The sequence below is a fragment of the Watersipora subatra genome, chromosome 1 (assembly GCF_963576615.1).
Source record: "Watersipora subatra chromosome 1, tzWatSuba1.1, whole genome shotgun sequence".
In the NCBI taxonomy this organism is placed as follows: domain Eukaryota; kingdom Metazoa; phylum Bryozoa; class Gymnolaemata; order Cheilostomatida; family Watersiporidae; genus Watersipora; species Watersipora subatra.
The window spans coordinates 38,548,290-38,566,668 of NC_088708.1; the positions used below are offsets into that span (position 1 = coordinate 38,548,290).

The following is an 18,379-nucleotide window of genomic DNA, read 5'->3' on the forward strand; positions in this document are numbered from 1 at the left end:
TAATACCTTTGGTTGCTGGTACAGTACAGAAGGATTCAAATAATACCTTTGGTTTGATGGTCCAATACAGAGGGATTCAAATAATAACTTTTGGTTGCTAACACAGTACAGAGGAATTCAAATACATGTAATACCTTTGGTTGCTGGCCCAGTAAAGAGTGGTTCAAATAATACCTTTGGTTGCTGGTCCAATACAGGGGGATTCAAATAATACCTTTGGTTGCTGGTCCAATACAGGGGATTCAAATAATACCTTTGGTTGCTGGTACAGTACAGAGGGACTCAAATAATACCTTTGGTTGCTGGCACAGTACAGAGAGATTCAAATAATACCCGTTTGCTGGCACCGTACAGAGAGGTTCAAATAATACCTTTGGTTGATGCTGGTTTGCTGCACAAATATATTTCCATATCTGCAGTATTATAATTTAGAAAGGTACCGCAATGAGTTATTACGATATTTTACATTATGTAAAAGTTAGCTGAGTTATTCTACGTAAAAATGGAAGTTACAAAACAGTGAAATATTTGCGCTGATGTCCAAGTATAGGCTAAGGCAAAAATATATTACGTTGGATGGACGAGCTGTGGAACAGTTACATTACAGCCCTACGACTATTATTATTATCTAAAATCGAGGTAAATTTGCATTTTGGTCGCGTCTGGTAAGATTATGCATGTAGATTGATTAGGCTGCACAATATTTTTGCACGATAAAATAAATATAGATATAATAAAGGATATAATAAAGTATAGAAAGGTATTTAAAGGCTGGGCCATCGACTATCAACTTGCTCATGCAGTAAATATTTGTTAGAAGAGGTTTGGAAGCCGTCTACTGGGATCGCCCATGAATGAGGAGCCCTGAGTCATATGGCTATAGCCATGCAGTCATAGAATGAGAGTAGCTATGCAGTCATCATACGCATGTAGGTATATTGCTATCGCACAGCTGGAGCTTTGCTGTTGTTGGATGGGAATAACTATGCTGTCGCTGTACAGGTGTAGATATATTGTCGCTGTACAAATGAATCTATGCTGCCGCTGTAAAGGTGTAGATATGCTGCCGCTGTAAAGGTGTAGATATGCTGCCGCTGTAAAGGTGTAGATATGCTGCCGCTGTACAGGTGTAGCTATGCTGTCGCTGTACAGGTGTAGCTATGCAGTCGCTGTACAGGTATAGCTATGCCGTCGCTGTACAGGTATAGCTATGCAGTCGTTGTACAGGTGTAGCTATGCAGTCGCTGTACAGGGTAGCTATGCAGTCGTTGTACAGGTGTAGCTATGCCGTCGCTGTACAGGTGTAGCTATGCCGTCGCTGTACAAGTGTCGCTGTACAGGTATAGCTATGCTGTCAATGTACGGGTGTAGCTATGCTGTAGCTGTACAGGTATAGCTATGCTGTAGCTGTATAACAGGTGTAGCTATGCTGTAGCTGTATAACAGGTGTAGCTATGTTGCAATTATAGGGATTACATAGAGCCTCTGATTATGCTAATGAATTGATATCCTCATCCACCCATCTGCAGGTAATAAACGGAAGATGAAAAAGTCAGACTAATAAGGAAACATCAGCTTGTATGAACTGGCTGAAGTTTGTTTTACAAAAAGCATTTGAATGAAAATTGCTAGTCAAAATGTGAATGAGTTTGGAAGCTTGAACAACTTTAGGGCACCTGAATGTTTTGCATAAGAGAACAACTTTAGGGCACCATTGGTAGGGTAAGACAGAGCAACTCACTCATAGCTTACCTGTCACAAAAAGGAAATATGCAGCAAATGGAAAAACGACAGCAGCAACGCCTGTGTTGCACATCGCTGATGTAGAGTGGGGAGTCGGGCGCATCCTCACAGCTAGCTATAAATTTGTCGACAACAGTTCGTGGCATGTCATTCTTATAGTGTCTCTACAATATGAGTGCCTCAACAAAGCCAAATTAAACGTGCAAGGTAAACACTTTTCTAAAATGTTGTCTTCATAAAAGCTTGTTTTATACAGCAACAGTCACACATTTTCTCAATCTGATCTACTATCACACAATTACTAAGTTTCCATACGTAGTGTAGTGCGATGGTGTAGCGCGATGGTGTAGCGAGATGGTGTAGCGAGATGGTGTAGCGAGATGGTGTAGCGAGATGGTGTAGCGAGATGGTGTAGCGAGATGGTGTACTGAGATGGTGTACTGAGATGGTGTAGTGAAATGGTGTAGCGAGATGGTGTAGCGCGATGGTGTAGCGAGATGGTGTAGCGAGATGGTGTAGCGAGATGGTGTAGCGAGATGGTGTAGCGAGATGGTGTAGTGAGATGGTGTAGCGCGATGGTGTAGCGCGATGGTGTAGCGAGATGGTGTAGCGAGATGGTGTAGCGAGATGGTGTAGTGAGTTGGTGTAGTGAGATCGTGTAGTGAGATGGTGTAGCGAGATGGTGTAGCGAGATGGTGTAGCGCGATGGTGTAGCGAGATGGTGTAGCGAGATGGTGTAGCAAGATGGTGTAGCGAGATGGTGTAGTGAGATGGTGTGGTGAGATGGTGTAGTGAGATGGTGTAGCGCGATAGTGTAGCGCGATGGTGTAGCGCGATGGTGTAGCGAGATGGTGTAGCGAGATGGTGTAGCGAGATGGTGTAGCGAGATGGTGTAGCGCGATGGTGTAGCGAGAAGGTGTAGTGAGATGGTGTAGTGAGATGGTGTAGTGAGATGGTGTAGCGCGATGGTGTAGCGCGATAGTGTAGCGCGATGGTGTAGCGCGATGGTGTAGCAAGATGGTGTAGCGCGATGGTGTAGCGAGATGGTGTAGTGATATGGTGTAGTGATATGGTGTAGTGAGATGGTGTAGTGAAATGGTGTAGTGCGACGGTGTAGTGAGATGGTGTAGCGCGATGGTGAAGCGCGATGGTGTAGCAAGATGGTGTAGCGCGATGGTGTAGTGAGATGGTGTAGTGATATGGTGTAGTGATATGGTGTAGCGAGAGGGTGTAGCGACATGGTGTAGTGAGATGGTGTAGTGAGATGGTGTAATGAGATGGTATAGCGCGATAGTGTAGCGCGATGGTGTAGCGCGATAGTGTAGCGCGATGGTGTAGCACGATGGTGTAGCGCGGTGGTGTAGCGAGATGGTGTAGCGAGATGGTGTAGCGCAATGGTGTAGCGCGATGGTGTAGCGCGATGGTGTAGCGCGATGGTGCAGCGAGATGGTGTAGCGCGATAGTGTAGCGCGATGGTGTAGCGCGATGGTGTAGCGCGGTGGTGTAGCGAGATGGTGTAGCGAGATGGTGTAGTGCAATGGTGTAGCGCGATGGTGTAGCGCGATAGTGTAGCGCGATGGTGTAGCGCGATGGTGCAGCGAGATGGTGTAGCGAGATAGTGTAGCGAGATGGTGTAGCGAGATGGTGTAGTGGGATGGTATAGCGCGATGGTGTAGCACGATGGTGTAGCGCGATGGTGTGGCGCGATGGTGTAGCGCGATAGTGTAGCGCGATAGTGTAGCGCGATGGTGTAGCGCGATGGTGTAGCGCGATAGTGTAGCGCGATGGTGTAGCGCGATGGTGTAGCGAGATGGTGTAGCGAGATGGTGTAGCGCGATGGTGTAGCGCGATAGTGTAGCGCGATGGTGAAGCACGATGGTGTAGCGCGATAGTGAAGTGCGATAGTGTAGCGCGATAGTGTAGCGTGATGGCGTAGCGAGATGGTGTAGCAAAATAGTGTAGCGCGATGGTGTAGTGAGATGGTGTGGTGAGATGGTGTAGCGCGCTGGTGTAGCGCGATGGTGTAGCGAGATGGTGTAGCGAGATGGTGTAACGAGATGGTGTAGCGAGATGGTGTAGCGAGATGGTGTAGCGAGATGGTGTAGCGAGATGGTGTAGCGAGATGGTGTAGTGCAATGGTGTAGTGCGATAATGTAGTGCGATGGTGTAGTGAGATGGTGTAGCGAGATGGTGTAGTGATATGGTGTAGTGATATGGTGTAGTGAGATGGTGTAGTGAGATGGTGTAGCGCGATGGTGTAGCGAGATGGTGTAGCGAGATAGTGTAGCGCGATGGTGTAGTGCGATGGTGTAGTGAGATGGCGTAGCGAGATGGTGTAGCGAGATGGTGTAGTGAGATGGTGTAGCGCGATGGTGTAGTGATATGGTGTGGTGAGATCGTGTGGTGAGATGGTGTAGCGCGCTGGTGTAGCGCGATGGTGTAGCGAGATGGTGTAGTGCGATGGTGTAGTGAGATGGTGTAGTGAGATGGTGTAGCGCGATAGTGTAGCGCGATGGTGTAGCGCGATGGCGCAGCGAGATGGTGTAGCGAGATGGTGTAGCGAGATGGTGTAGCGAGATGGTGTAGCGAGATGGTGTAGCGAGATGGTGTAGCGAGATGGTGTAGCGAGATGGTGTAGTGCAATGGTGTAGTGCGATAGAGTAGTGCGATGGTGTAGTGAGATGGTGTAGTGAGATGGTGTAGCGAGATGGTGTAGTGATATGGTGTAGTGAGATGGTGTAGTGAGATGGTGTAGTGCGATGGTGTAGTGCGATGGTGTAGTGAGATGGTGTAGCGAGATGGTGTAGCGAGATGGTGTAGCGAGATGGTGTAGTGAGATGGTGTAGCGAGATGGTGTAGTGATATGGTGTAGTGAGATGGTGTAGTGAGATGGTGTAGTGCGATGGTGTAGTGCGATGGTGTAGTGAGATGGTGTAGCGAGATGGTGTAGTGCGATGGTGTAGTGAGATGGTGTAGCGAGATGGTGTAGCGAGATGGTGTAGCGAGATGGTGTAGTGCAATGGTGTAGTGCGATAGAGTAGTGCGATGGTGTAGTGAGATGGTGTAGTGAGATGGTGTAGCGAGATGGTGTAGTGATATGGTGTAGTGAGATGGTGTAGTGAGATGGTGTAGTGCGATGGTGTAGTGCGATGGTGTAGTGAGATGGTGTAGCGAGATGGTGTAGCGAGATGGTGTAGCGAGATGGTGTAGTGAGATGGTGTAGCGCGATGGTGTAGTGCGATAGTGTAGCGCGATGGTGTAGCGCGATGATGTAGCGAGATGGTGTAGCGAGATGGTGTAGCGAGATGGTGTAGCGAGATGGTGTAGCGAGATGGTGTAGTGCGATGGTGTAGTGAGATGGTGTAGTGATATGGTGTAGTGATATGGTGTAGTGAGATGGTGTAGTGAGATGGTGTAGTGCGATGGTGTAGTGCGATGGTGTAGTGAGATGGTGTAGCGCGATGGTGTAGCGCGATGGCGTAGCGAGATGGTGTAGTGAGATGGTGTAGCGAGATGGTGTAGTGCGATGGTGTAGTGCGATAGTGTAGTGATATGGTGTAGTGATATGGTGTAGTGAGATGGTGTAGTGCGATAGTGTAGTGCGATAGTGTAGAGATACTTGGGTGCGCCAGCGCTCAAGCACTACCCTGGGCTGAAAAGAAGACCAGGTTTCTATGGGGCGCTATAGTAGAGTGATGGTTGTGTGATGTATTTCAACTCCTCAACATTTACTGCATGCGAAGAACAGGAAGCCGAGACCTATTCACACGCGCAAGTGTGACGCCATTGGTTGCTAAGGCCGTTTCCATGGCACAAGGATGGTGAACAGCGAAAGTAAATCACGACAGAATGAGAGCGACATATCTGTGTCCGCGACAACATATACGATGCCAACAATTGCAGGGTCATTTAGAGATGTCGGTCTCTATTCTATCACTCTATGGAAAGTTAATATTTGTATACGATGCCAACAATTGCAGGGTCATATAGAGATGTCGGTCGCTATTCTATCACTCTATGAAAACTTAATATTTGTATACGATGCCAACAATTGCAGGGTCATATAGAGATGTCGGTCTCTATTCTATCACTCTATGGAAACTTAATATTTGTATACGATGCCAACAATTGCAGGGTCATATAGAGATCTCGGTCTCTATTCTATCACTCTATGGAAACTTAATATTTGTATACGATGCCAACAATTGCAGGGTCATATAGAGATCTCGGTCTCTATTCTATCACTCTATGGAAACTTAATATTTGTATACGATGCCAACAATTGCAGGGTCATATAGAGATGTCGGTCTCTATTCTATCACTCTATGGAAACTTAATATTTGTATACGATGCCAACAATTGCAGAGTCTGTGCCTGTATTTGCCACATTTGACAGCTTTCTTATCTTTTACAGTGGAGATCATAATAATGGGACCGCCTGGTAGTTTCATAATAACCCTTTTTCATTTATGACCTAAACTTCTTATCCCCATAATCTCAGACTATACATACTATACATATTTAAAAAGCAAATTTTCTAAACATTCTGTCTACCACCAAAGGTGCACTCTAGTAACAAAATCTGTTTAACGGGCACCCATTATATCCTATCAGGTCAGTCTAGGCTTATAGTGTCATACTAAACACTAGGATGCTAGAAATATTCTAAATGAACTTAAAACACCACAAATTAACTTTTATAGAGCTACATGTATGTTTTAAAATTGCCAAAATAAGTTGCGTTTTCCACAAATTTAAACACTATTTGTTTTGGATTTTTGTACCACTTTATGCAGAAAATGCCATATCGTACCAAAATCAGACTAGTAAACCAAATATCAGTTAGTTTTGCATAATCCATAATATTCTTTTGCAGTACATTCTGAGCTTTCCATTGGTGTGCATATTGTCATAACTCACATGATACCGACGGAACAATATATGAAATAAGAACAAAAAATGTGTTCATTTTCAGTCCCATAATTCCGATCACTACTGTACTCGTATGTAGTGCCATAATGCACTAAAATTAAATTTTCAGAAAAATTATATCTGTGTTACGGTATTACCTTACTTGACAAGACCATTCATTTGCAATAGAACTAAAAAACTAGGGAGTGTAGCATAAAATGAGATGGGAGAAGTTCACCTTTATCACCTCATATGCATCTATTATGACAGAGAAGTTCACCTTAACCACCTCATATGTGTCTATTGTGACAGAGAAGCTCACCTTAACCACCTCATATGTGTCTATTATAACAGATAAGCTCACCTTAACCACCTCATATGTATCTATTATGACAGATAAGCTCCCCTTAACCACCTCATATGTGTCTATTATAACAGAGAAGGTCACCTTTACCACTTCATATGTGTCTATTATGACAGAGAAGCTCACCTTTACCACCTCATATGTGTCTATTATGACAGATATGAAAAGATTAAGCACAAAGTAGATGAAGAGGCTGATGAAACTGTAGAGATAGACTCTGGAGAAGGACCAGATGGCGAGAGGGGCTTTCTTGTCAATGACGCTGAAGGTGACAAACATGTCATCGCCATTAACCAATGAGAACAGACATTCGGATGAGGTCGCTATTGTAGCAAACTGTAACAGACAATAAATGCATTCTTAAAAATTAAGACAGTTCATCATTGTCAAAGTTAAACAGTGCACTAGAATTGAACATGTGAAAGCTGAGGCTGAAGCGGAGGAGACAACCCTGTTGATCTATTAGCAATTGCAATGATATGAGAACCAGTTTTATAGAGCTCAACCAGGAAAACAATTGTATAAAGTATAAAGACAGGTATTGGTGATAGCAGCTGCTAGTTACATCGTCACGACGAGTCATTAAAATTCATACCACATATTACCATCATAATATTATTCCTTTTACAATATATGCACCTATTATCATCATAACATTATTCCTTTTATAATATATGCACCTATTACAATCATAATATTATTATTCCTTTTATAATATATGCAAATATTACCACCACAAAATTATTATTCCTTCTATAATATATGCAAATATTACCACCACAAAATTATTATTCCTTCTATAATATATGCAAATATTACCACCACAAAATTATTATTCCTTTTATAATATATGCACATATTACCACCACAAAATTATTATTCCTTCTATAATATATGCACATATTACCATCATAATAGTATTATTCCTTTTACAATATATGTACATACTGTATCACCATCATGATATTATTATTCCTTTTACAATATATGCACATATTACCATCATAATAGTATTAATCCTTTTACAATATATGTACATATCACCATCATAATATTATTATTCCTTTTACAATATATGCACATATTACCATCATAATAGTATTATTCCTTTTACAATATATGCACACATTACCATCACAATAGTATTATTCCTTTTACAACACATTTTTCAAGCTACCTCAAATATTGTTACGTTAAGAGAATTTAATATTATCAATACTAAATAATCAATAATCGCAGCACACAATGCTAACTCTACATGTAAATGAGATACGTAACAGCTAATAGCAGTATTATATTATTTGTAGTTATCTTCTGATGCAGGAAATTCACATAATAAGTAAAACATCTATCTTTATAATGCATTTTAATTACGTTTGAATTATAAAATTCATTTATAAGGAATTTTAAAGCTGTTCTGTGTCAAAGAGTATTACCTTATCTGTTAGCGACAGATATATGTAGTAGCCTTAAAGGTTGACTTGCAACAAATATCACATTACAGTTATTTGGTATCATAAGATTCACCATGTCTTACTTTGTTGTGTTGTAGGTGCCAAATATGTGGAAATGTGATTACAAGCTCTTAAAAACTCAAAAACGAACAGTTAATCGCCGCCACGCGAGACCGCCGTAGTTTGGATTCTCTTTCCAAAACGACTCAAATGTGACGCATTTGTGAGAAATGGTTTCTGTTTACACTTTCATGCAACCTTATACGTCGAAATATTTTCACAAATATACTTTACGCATTCAATAAAACCATGTCTATTGTTCTTACGCATCTGTTTTATCGTCATTGTAATGCTGTTGTAATGCTGTCACTTTTAGCACTGATATCTTATAACTTACCGTAAAAATTCATTTAACATTTTAACCTTACCTCGAAGGAGTACATATCATTGTCTGATAATCATGACGAGCCTGTTGGTCACCTGTGATAATCGAAAAGTGCTGCAGAAATTATTTGCGAAGTATTGGGTCACATGATCAAATTATGACTTGCCGATTAGATCAGGCCGAAACAAAACTGTTAAGTAGCGAGCATCTACAGTATATTTGATATGGGGTCTTCGGTAAAACCCGAAGTGTTTGCCATAAACTAATACTACGATAAGTTTTATATTGAGCTTTGTATTGGCCTTTCAGTTCACGTGAGAACATACGTGACAAGATGATAACCAAATTTCGTGGTTACGTCATCGAAATAAAGAGATTCCAATCTACGGCAGCTTTTCGTTTATGAGCTTTTAAGAGCTTGTAATCACATTTCCACATATTTGGCACTTACAACACAACAGAGTAAGACATGGTGATTCTTTTGATACCAAATAACTGTCATGTGAATTTTGTTGCAAGTCAACCTTTAAATCATCCTGTAGGATGAATTCTTTGAATAGGTCATTAGGCCATGCCAATCAAAACGATTGGTAGACATACATTACATCCTCCTGGGATGAATGGGGAAATTTGCGGAAACTTCTGCATATTTTAGGCAAAACTTGTTCAAAAAAATCTTTGATTTTGTTTGTAATCAAGCAATAAAACAAAATGTAACATACATCAAGTATAATACATTTCATCAAAACAAATGCTACTCAGAGAGATATACATATATATATACATATATATACATATATATATACATATATATATACATATATATATACATATATATACATATACATACATATACATATACATACATATGCACACACACATATACACATACATATATACATACATATACACATATATGCATACATATACATACATATACACACATACATATATATCCATCTTGTATCTTCTATATATTTCTCAAAGTATGTCTGTTTGTACATATGTTGGTATGCATTCCGGCTATAGATCTTGAAATCTTAATTGTCCGCAATCTAATGGATTTGAACTAACGACGATTTTCGCACCGACGAGTATTTTATCCGGATGCTCTAACACTGAACTAGAACGCCATATCTATCAGAAACATTTTCTTATAAAATTAATATGCAGCATGTGCGTGCTAATTATTTTAGCCTTAGGTTTTTCACCGAAGATTTTGAGATTTGTTTGCCTAGCGAACTTGAACCTAAATTCGATTCTCGACTAAACTGGAACATGCGCATTTCAATTAGCAAATCTCCGGAAACGCTTGGAAACGGATAATCGTTTTACGCTTCGTAAATTCTTTACAAAAAAGGAGAAACCATGTGGGACGACGCCTCCTCTACCAAAGAAATTTACTAGGGAGATAACCCTTCCAGTTGTGTTACCCTAAATTGTTTTGGAGAATGAGTCTCCTTTAAATATGTAAAGTAAACAGGCCATTGTAGTTTATATTTTCTTTTTTCTATGATGTATTGTATCGTATTGGATGTATCTGTTGCATTTTTTGCTGTTTCATTATCTAATTTTGGAATTTTTAGTATTGTATTTTAACCTTTAATGCTTTGGATGTTTCCCTCATGATATGAAGTTTCAAAGTTACAGTTGTTTGAAAAGGTTTGAAAACCTTTACAGTTGTTTTTATTTTCTCTCATAATTTATTCCGTATTACACAAAACACTTTTCTCATGATATATAGTTTGAAAGTTAGAATGGCAAATGTTGTTATATGTTTAATACAAATCAATTTTCTGTCTAAAGACTTTTTTATTATATAGCATGTGCCAACACATACAAATCAATTTTGTGTCCAAAGACTTTTTGATTACCCGAGCAATGCCGGGTAGCACAGTGCCAGCACAGCATAATAGTTACTATAGCGTTTCAATCAAATACCCCTATACATATATATCTCTCAAAGCATGTGGATCTGTGTGTCATCCTGGCTATAGCGCACGCTGATTATTTTACTGATGTGGCCACGCGTTACGATGCCCCTGTTAAGAAATATTTTCGTAAGGTTCAATTACTATATGTGGGGTCAAGGCCAATTCTTCTCATGCAAATAATTATGGTGTCTTCGTGGGAAGAGCCTCGACATTATCTCTCCTTTTGGTCAGACAAAAACAGTCCGATATCTCATTTTTACATTAGTTCCGGTATCGAGAGGTACAAGTATCATCGTACTCAAAGTTTTGATGGATAGCTTCTGGTAGAACAGTAACCTTTTTTACACGCACACACCTCTATGCAAGAACTGTTATTATTAATTCTACATATTCAGGATTGTTATTTTGTTTTCTTAGTTCGTATTAACTGTATCATTACCAGATCATCTTTTATCATAATCGCAGCAAAGCCGATTTAATTTAGCTATTACTTGCTAATTATGTCACATTTACATCTAAACCTTTTCAGCCTTTTTATTTAATTTATGCACGAAACATTTTCCTCATGAAGTTTACAAGTTCTTTGACAAAGTTTGAAAACCTTTACAGTTGTTTTTTATTTTCTCTCTTAATTTACTTCAATTACTCAAAACACTTTTCTCGTGATTTGTAGTTTGAAAGTTAGAATGGCAAATGTTGTTATATGTTGAATACAAATCAACTTTCTGACCAAAGACTTTTTTATTACCCAGGCAACGCCGGGTAGCACAGCTAGTATATATATATAGCACAGCTATATACCCTACAGGATGAACATACTCGTTGGTTATAAAAGTTCGCGATTTCGCGAACAGTCAATTCCGCGAATTATTAAATTCCGTGAATAATTAGTTCTATTTTTAATCACAAGGGAGAATAACTACTGCATCAAATTAAAAACTAGTCGCTAGCCTAGTTTTTAATATAAATACTAAACGTAGTTGAGTTCTAAAACATTTTTAAAATCATTGCCTGGGCTTTGAGCTAACACCATTGCCAATGCATCACATTTCTTTACAAAATTATTCAAGGTTGTCACAAGATATGCAGAATGGCGTCATCACGAAAATAGCTGCTAGGCAGAAGTACTAAACGTAGCTGAGTTCCAAAACTTCTTTAAAATCATCGCTGGGCTTCGAGTTTTATTGTCATTGCATTAAACTTTACAAAATTATTCAAGGTTTTCGCAAGTTATTCGGCATGGCTTCGTCATCGCAAAAAATCTCTCCTAGTCTTTTTACATTGAAATCAATTCCATCAATCTCTAATACCGAAGTTGAGGACGATCATGATTCTGATCTGGACATTATGGTATGTATTTGATTTGCAGTGCAGATGCGTTTTTCCATAATAAACTGCATTAGTTAATTCTTTTGTTTAAAAACTGATCGCTATCATTAAATACTTCAGCTATTGTTTCTGTACTTCCGTAACACTTATTAATATTTTTTCTTTTTTGTGTTTACTGCAGATTGAGAATGAAACAACCTACTCCGGTTACGAAAACTAGAGACAAGCAGTAATATTCATCAAGGCAGGAATATTGGCAGAGAAGCAACCAGTCAGCCTAGACCCCTTCATCGACAACAACTCCTTGATATCACTGCAGCAAACATGATTAAATTATATATTTTATTTCATGTATAGATATATTATAATTTATTACAAACTTGAGTGTACAAATAAAATATTGCAAATACAAATAAAATTTTACAAACGATGAATGGGTAAATATAAACAGTTTAGTCCATATGGCGGCTGTCTAGCAATAAAATTAAACTGACACTCTTGATAAGTAAATACTAGCGTGTAATGGTACTCTCTGACTAGTTATTTTGGTAATAGCAGCTCTGTCGCTGTCACTGTCTTGGGTAGATGTTAAAGGCGATTCTCTCGTTACTACATGGCTGGTAAGGAAGTTATCATCAGAACTCTCCTCGTGGCTTACTATTGCAAAGTTCTGCCGGTTGGCCAAAGATTTGTGCTCGTAAAGGCGTTTTCTTTTTTAAAACAGATATATTCTCCTCGTTAGCAGCTGCGGTCAGTTCTACCTCAATTTCAAGACCTCCCTGAATGATTGGTGATCTTCTAAGAATGACATCTACCACCCTTGCAATCATTGTGCCTCCGTGTATGATGAAAAATCTCTCTCTCACACTAAAACAAATAATGAAGTGGTAAGGATGAAAAAAATAAATATTGCGTTTTACCGGAGAACCAAAGTAAAATTCAACTAATTTAGTAAATGTGAAAAACTCATTACTTACCACAAATTGTTGGTTGATCAAAGGCCTCCAAATCTATGAATATTCGTGAAAACCTGTGAACGCAGCAAAAAATTTATAGCTTAGCACGATCGACCCGTACGTGTAGTTGTAAGCTAAATAGAAAACGAAACACGCAATGTGCGCATGCGTATGGTTGACTCTATTGGTAGACGTAATAGAATTAACTCTTCATAGAGAGTGACCGTTTTCAGCCATGAATAAATTAATCCGCGAATATGCATGAAATGACAATTTTCGCGAAATATAACTCCGCGAATAAATTAATCCTGTAGGGTATATATACTAGCTATATAGTATATATAGCTAGTATATATAGTATATATATATACTAGCTATATATACTATATAGCTAGCTATATATATTTATACTATATAGTGTGATAGTATATATACATGTATATATATACAGCGAAACATGGATAACTCAAACTTCACGGGACCGAGCGAAAGTGTTTGAGTTATCAGAGCGTTCAAGTTATCAGAGCACAGTCACGAGTGAATGTATTTATCAGTAGCTACATATACAAACTACATGTATATATAAAACTAGAGTATAGGTTGATTGTTGTAAGTTAAAGGGCATCTGATGTAGAGTTTAAAAATATTTATCAGAAAGTATAGATATTTTTATACACTTGAGATTTGTGTGTTGTTTTAGGTGATGTGACTGCCAGAACTTTTTCAGATTAAAATTGGCAAAACTTAATCGCGGTTAAAACGCTCAGAAGACATTTTTTCTTTTGAGTGTTTTACTCGAGATCAATTTTGCCAATTTTAATCTTAAAACGTCTTGTCAGTCACATCACCTAAAACTGCAAACAAATCTCAGCCCAATAGAAAAATATCTATCCTTTCTGATAATTTTTAAAACTGGACATAAGTAAACATTTATGACCAATACAAAAAAGCATGCTTTACATCTGATCAGTTGTTTCATATAAAAAACTTATCGAGTGTAGTCTGTGACAAGGTATTTTTTTGACAAAGATCAACAGTGTGACTTATTGTAGAAATAGATTTTAAACAGTTATTATTGTCCTTAAAAACTTGTTAGCCTTTTCTAACAAAATTGGCCCATCGATAGGTACGCCTTCACTACGCACTTGTCTAAACCAAGTCAATAATACACCATCCAAATCATCGTGTGACGTTCAACGATCTCTTAGCCTTGATGAATTTTGGTCACATAACGATCTTATTCTTTCTTTTAGTTTAATCCTTGTTGACACTGTACTTTTTGGAAGATTTTCTCTTTTTGATAATGCTGATAGATTTTGTCCTGCTTCGATTTCCTCGAGTACTTTAAGTTTGTCAGAAGGTTTCTAAGCTTTTCTTTGCTTGCGTGATGTCACCGTAAAGCGGATGTCTGTTGAAGCGGACGCCAAGCCAGAAGCCTATTTGTGACATTTTATATTGATGTATCCGCATATAATCACTGTTACAATATGTTTTTTGCATGCTGTGTCTATCTTTATTAAATTTTTATCGCTAATACCTTCCAACGTTTATAGCTTGGCCGTAACTGAGCGAACGTCTTAGCGACCCTATTAATCATTTTTATACGATTTCTTTTTCGGTTCCATTATACGGTACGGGGCAAATTATACGTACACTATAAGCGTACTAAAAGCGCTTTCGTTAAGAAAGCAGAGTAGTCTCAGCTCCGCGACTAGTGGAAACTCCTTCGAAATAAATTGAACGGAAACCGTTTGTGAATTCGGCAAAAACTATTCGAGTTAACGGTGCCGAGGTCGAGTTATATAAAGCCATTTATCATTGCGTGGGAACGGACCAAGCAAATCCATTCGAGTTAACCATGTGTCCGCTATATCCGAGGGCGAGTTATCCATGTTTCACTGTATATACTAATTATATACAGTGTGATAGAATATATATATATAGTGTATATATATATATATATATATCATTGCTGTTTCAAACTCTCACTTTTTGAATGACATATAAAACTCCATTCTCCTTAGTTTCACATAGAATGATAAAAGTAACGAGGGATAACACAGATAACGATGATAGAAGTAGTGAGGGATAACACAGATAATGATAACACAAACTTTCAGTAGCAAACTGAAAGTCTGTGTTATCGAGAAAATACTGTTAGCTAAAATGGTTGGGGTAAAGTGAGGGAAACATCTAAAACAAAGCTGACAAGATTGCGGACAGCACAATTTATGCATCCCTACTAAAAATCATGAAACCATTTCGACCGAGCTTTCACGTCCTAGCTCTTCTCAATCAAGATGAGATGAGTCAAGAATAGTATCTAGGTATCAAGCTTTGGCGGGTCTTGAGTAGCTGTGAAACAAGGAACAGAATAAAAAACAAGAACTTACTAAGTAGTCTTCAGTTGTTCAGAGTTGCCAAAGAGCTGTGAACAGTGTTTAAAGATGTACTAGCACAAAATTTCAGTTGATTTCATCAGAAAGTATTGATATTATTTTATCATTTGCGATTGTTTGTGATGTTTGAGGGGGTTGATCACGGTTTAAACACTCAGTTTTATGCGAGTGGTGAATTCGTGACATACATGTATAAAGCGGCGAATGGACAAAGACTCCACCAGTAATAAATATACAGTCTCTTCTTTAGCCAATCATCAGCACAAACTTTTTATTTAGGTCGTAATAAATGTTATCGCTAACAAACTAGTTGTCTGTGATCTCAAAGATTCTCATGGTTAGAGAATTTACTATCCACAGTTAGATTTAGCTAAATTAAGCATTAGCGAAAATGATCCTTCAGGATGGGAGTGTGTTTAGTCTGTAAACACACTCCGTCAGTAAATTATCTGGGCAAAACTTACGGAATGCAAGTAGTAACATTACGGAACCGTTGTAGATTATGGGAGAATTCAGATTTACTGAATGACGATCTACTTCAATCCGAATCTCCTTCAATCACTAAACCCGCACGATTTATTGAATAGATCTATTGAATAGTCTATTGAATAATAACAGAATTATAGCTTGGCGTCTAGTTCCAGCAAAGATGCCTCAAACTGTTTGAGCACCAGGTGGTGAAAGATTGGGGCGGACAGCCTATGGTTAGAGCTGACAGGTGTTATGCTGCTGAGGAAGATATGAGAATGTAGGTATACCTATCTTTGCGTATGGGTCTCTTCTATCTACTAAACTAGAGTAAAAGGAATAATTGTACAACTCATGAATACATATACTTGTATTAACAAAAAACACTGCACAATTGATTGTAGTCATTCAACTCGTTAATACTCGACATTTCTAGCTTTAATAAATTTGTAATCTCTCATTTCACCGGTCTATCTAACTCTCGGTCTATCCAACTCTCGGTCTATCTAACTCTGGGTCTATCTAACTCTGGGTCTATCCAACTCTCGGTCTATCCAACTCTCGGTCTATCCAACTCTCGGTCTATCTAACTCTCGTTCTATCCAACTTTCGGTCTATCCAACTCTCGGTCTATCTAACTCTGGGTCTATCCAACTCTCGGTCTATCTAACTCTCGGTCTATCTAACTCTCGGTCTATCTAACTCTCGGTCTATCCAACTCTCGGTCTATCCAACTGTCGGTCTATCCAACTGTCGGTCTATCTAACTCTGGGTCTATCCAACTCTCGGTCTATCTAACTCTCGGTCTATCTAACTCTCGGTCTATCTAACTCTCGGTCTATCCAACTCTCGGTCTATCTAACTCTCGGTCTATCTAACTCTCGGTCTATCTAACTGTTGGTCTATCTAACTCTCGGTCTATCCAACTCTCGGTCTATCCAACTCTCGGTCTATCTAACTCTCGGTCTAACTCTCGGTCTATCCAACTCTCGGTCTATCTAACTCTCGGTCTATCCAACTCTCGGTCTATCCAACTCTCGGTCTATCTAACTGTCGGTCTATCCAACTCTCGGTCTATCCAACTGTCGGTCTATCCAACTCTCGGTCTATCCAACTCTCGGTCTATCCAACTCTCAGTCTATCTAACTCTCGGTCAATCTAACTCTCGGTCAATCTAACTCTCGGTCAATCTAAATCTCGGTCAATCTAACTCTCGGTCTATCCAACTCTCGGTCTATCCAACTCTCGGTCAATCTAACACATTTCTTACTAAATCTAAATTCTAACTCTAAATATCTAAATCGGTCTATCCAACTCTCGGTAAATCTAACTCCCAAATTGAAAGCGCACAGTAGATGTATGGTAGAATATAAACTAAGAATCAGTAGAGTAAGTTTTCTAATAATGAGCCTTCATCAAAGTAGGTCCCTTGTAAAACACAGTATGCTTATATCACACTTGTTTTATTGATACAGGATGTTTGTTTCTCCATCTGTGGAACTGTGGTGCCAGTGTGGAAACTACTATGCATGGTGATAGAAAGAGATGAATGTACAACTTTCTTCCTTGAGATACGAGTAATCTTTGAGATACGAGCATACAAGCCCGTTCTCAATAGCCAATAAATGGCCACGAATGCGAGAGGCTATTTTCGAGAACAGCATCATTCGGTCTTTCCGCTTGAATCAGTTTGGGAAAAGTTTTTAAAAGGTTGGCTAAAAGTTATAGGGAACGCGAGACAAAACACGACTAACTGGAAACAGACACTAAAAAAATAAGACGACAAAATTAAAGTTTTAAGTGAGAGAATAAAACTTAGCTTGTTTTAGTGAGTTCTATTACATGGGGTCACAATAGTTTCTATTACATGGGGTCACAATAGTTTCTATTACATGGGGTCACAATAGTTTCTATTACATGGGGTCACAATAGTTTCTATTACATGGGGTCACAATAGTTTCTATTACATGGGGTCACAATAGTTTCTATTACATGGGGTCACAATAGTTTCTATTACATGGGGTCACAATAGTTTCTATTACATGGGGTCACAATAGTTTCTATTACATGGGGTCACAATAGTTTCTATTACATGGGGTCACAATAGTTTCTATTACATGGGGTCACAATAGTTTCTATTACATGGGGTCACAATTATAGTTTCTATTACATGGGGTCACAATAGTTTCTATTACATGGGGTCACAATAGTTTCTATTACATGGGGTCACAATAGTTTCTATTACATGGGGTCACAATAGTTTCTATTACATGGGGTCACAATAGTTTCTATTACATGGGGTCACAATAGTTTCTATTACATGGGGTCACAATAGTTTCTATTACATGGGGTCACAATAGTTTAGTGCACCGAGTTCTGCAGTCAAGTCTGTCTAAAGCCGTGGTCACACGGGCACCGAACCGAACTAAATGACGC

The 18,379-nt window shown here is 38.9% G+C and overlaps 1 protein-coding gene across 3 annotated transcripts in view; it reads right to left on the reverse strand.

Moving 5' to 3' along the window:
* Positions 1-1,177: 1,177 nt before the first annotated feature.
* The window catches only part of LOC137399197 (mucolipin-3-like), a 41,594-nt gene continuing 24,392 nt past the window's right edge, over positions 1,178-18,379 (reverse strand). For 2 of the 3 annotated variants that reach the window (XM_068085218.1, XM_068085201.1), the window contains 3 exons: positions 7,145-7,354; positions 1,753-1,907; positions 1,178-1,407 (listed from right to left, as the gene is read on the reverse strand). In XM_068085218.1, coding sequence (XP_067941319.1) covers positions 1,347-1,407; positions 1,753-1,907; positions 7,145-7,354 — 426 coding nt within the window. In that variant the 3' untranslated portion in view covers positions 1,178-1,346. Of the gene's footprint in view, positions 1,524-1,752; positions 1,908-7,144; positions 7,355-18,379 lie in introns of all 3 variants that reach the window. The other variant, XM_068085209.1, reaches the window with a different exon arrangement.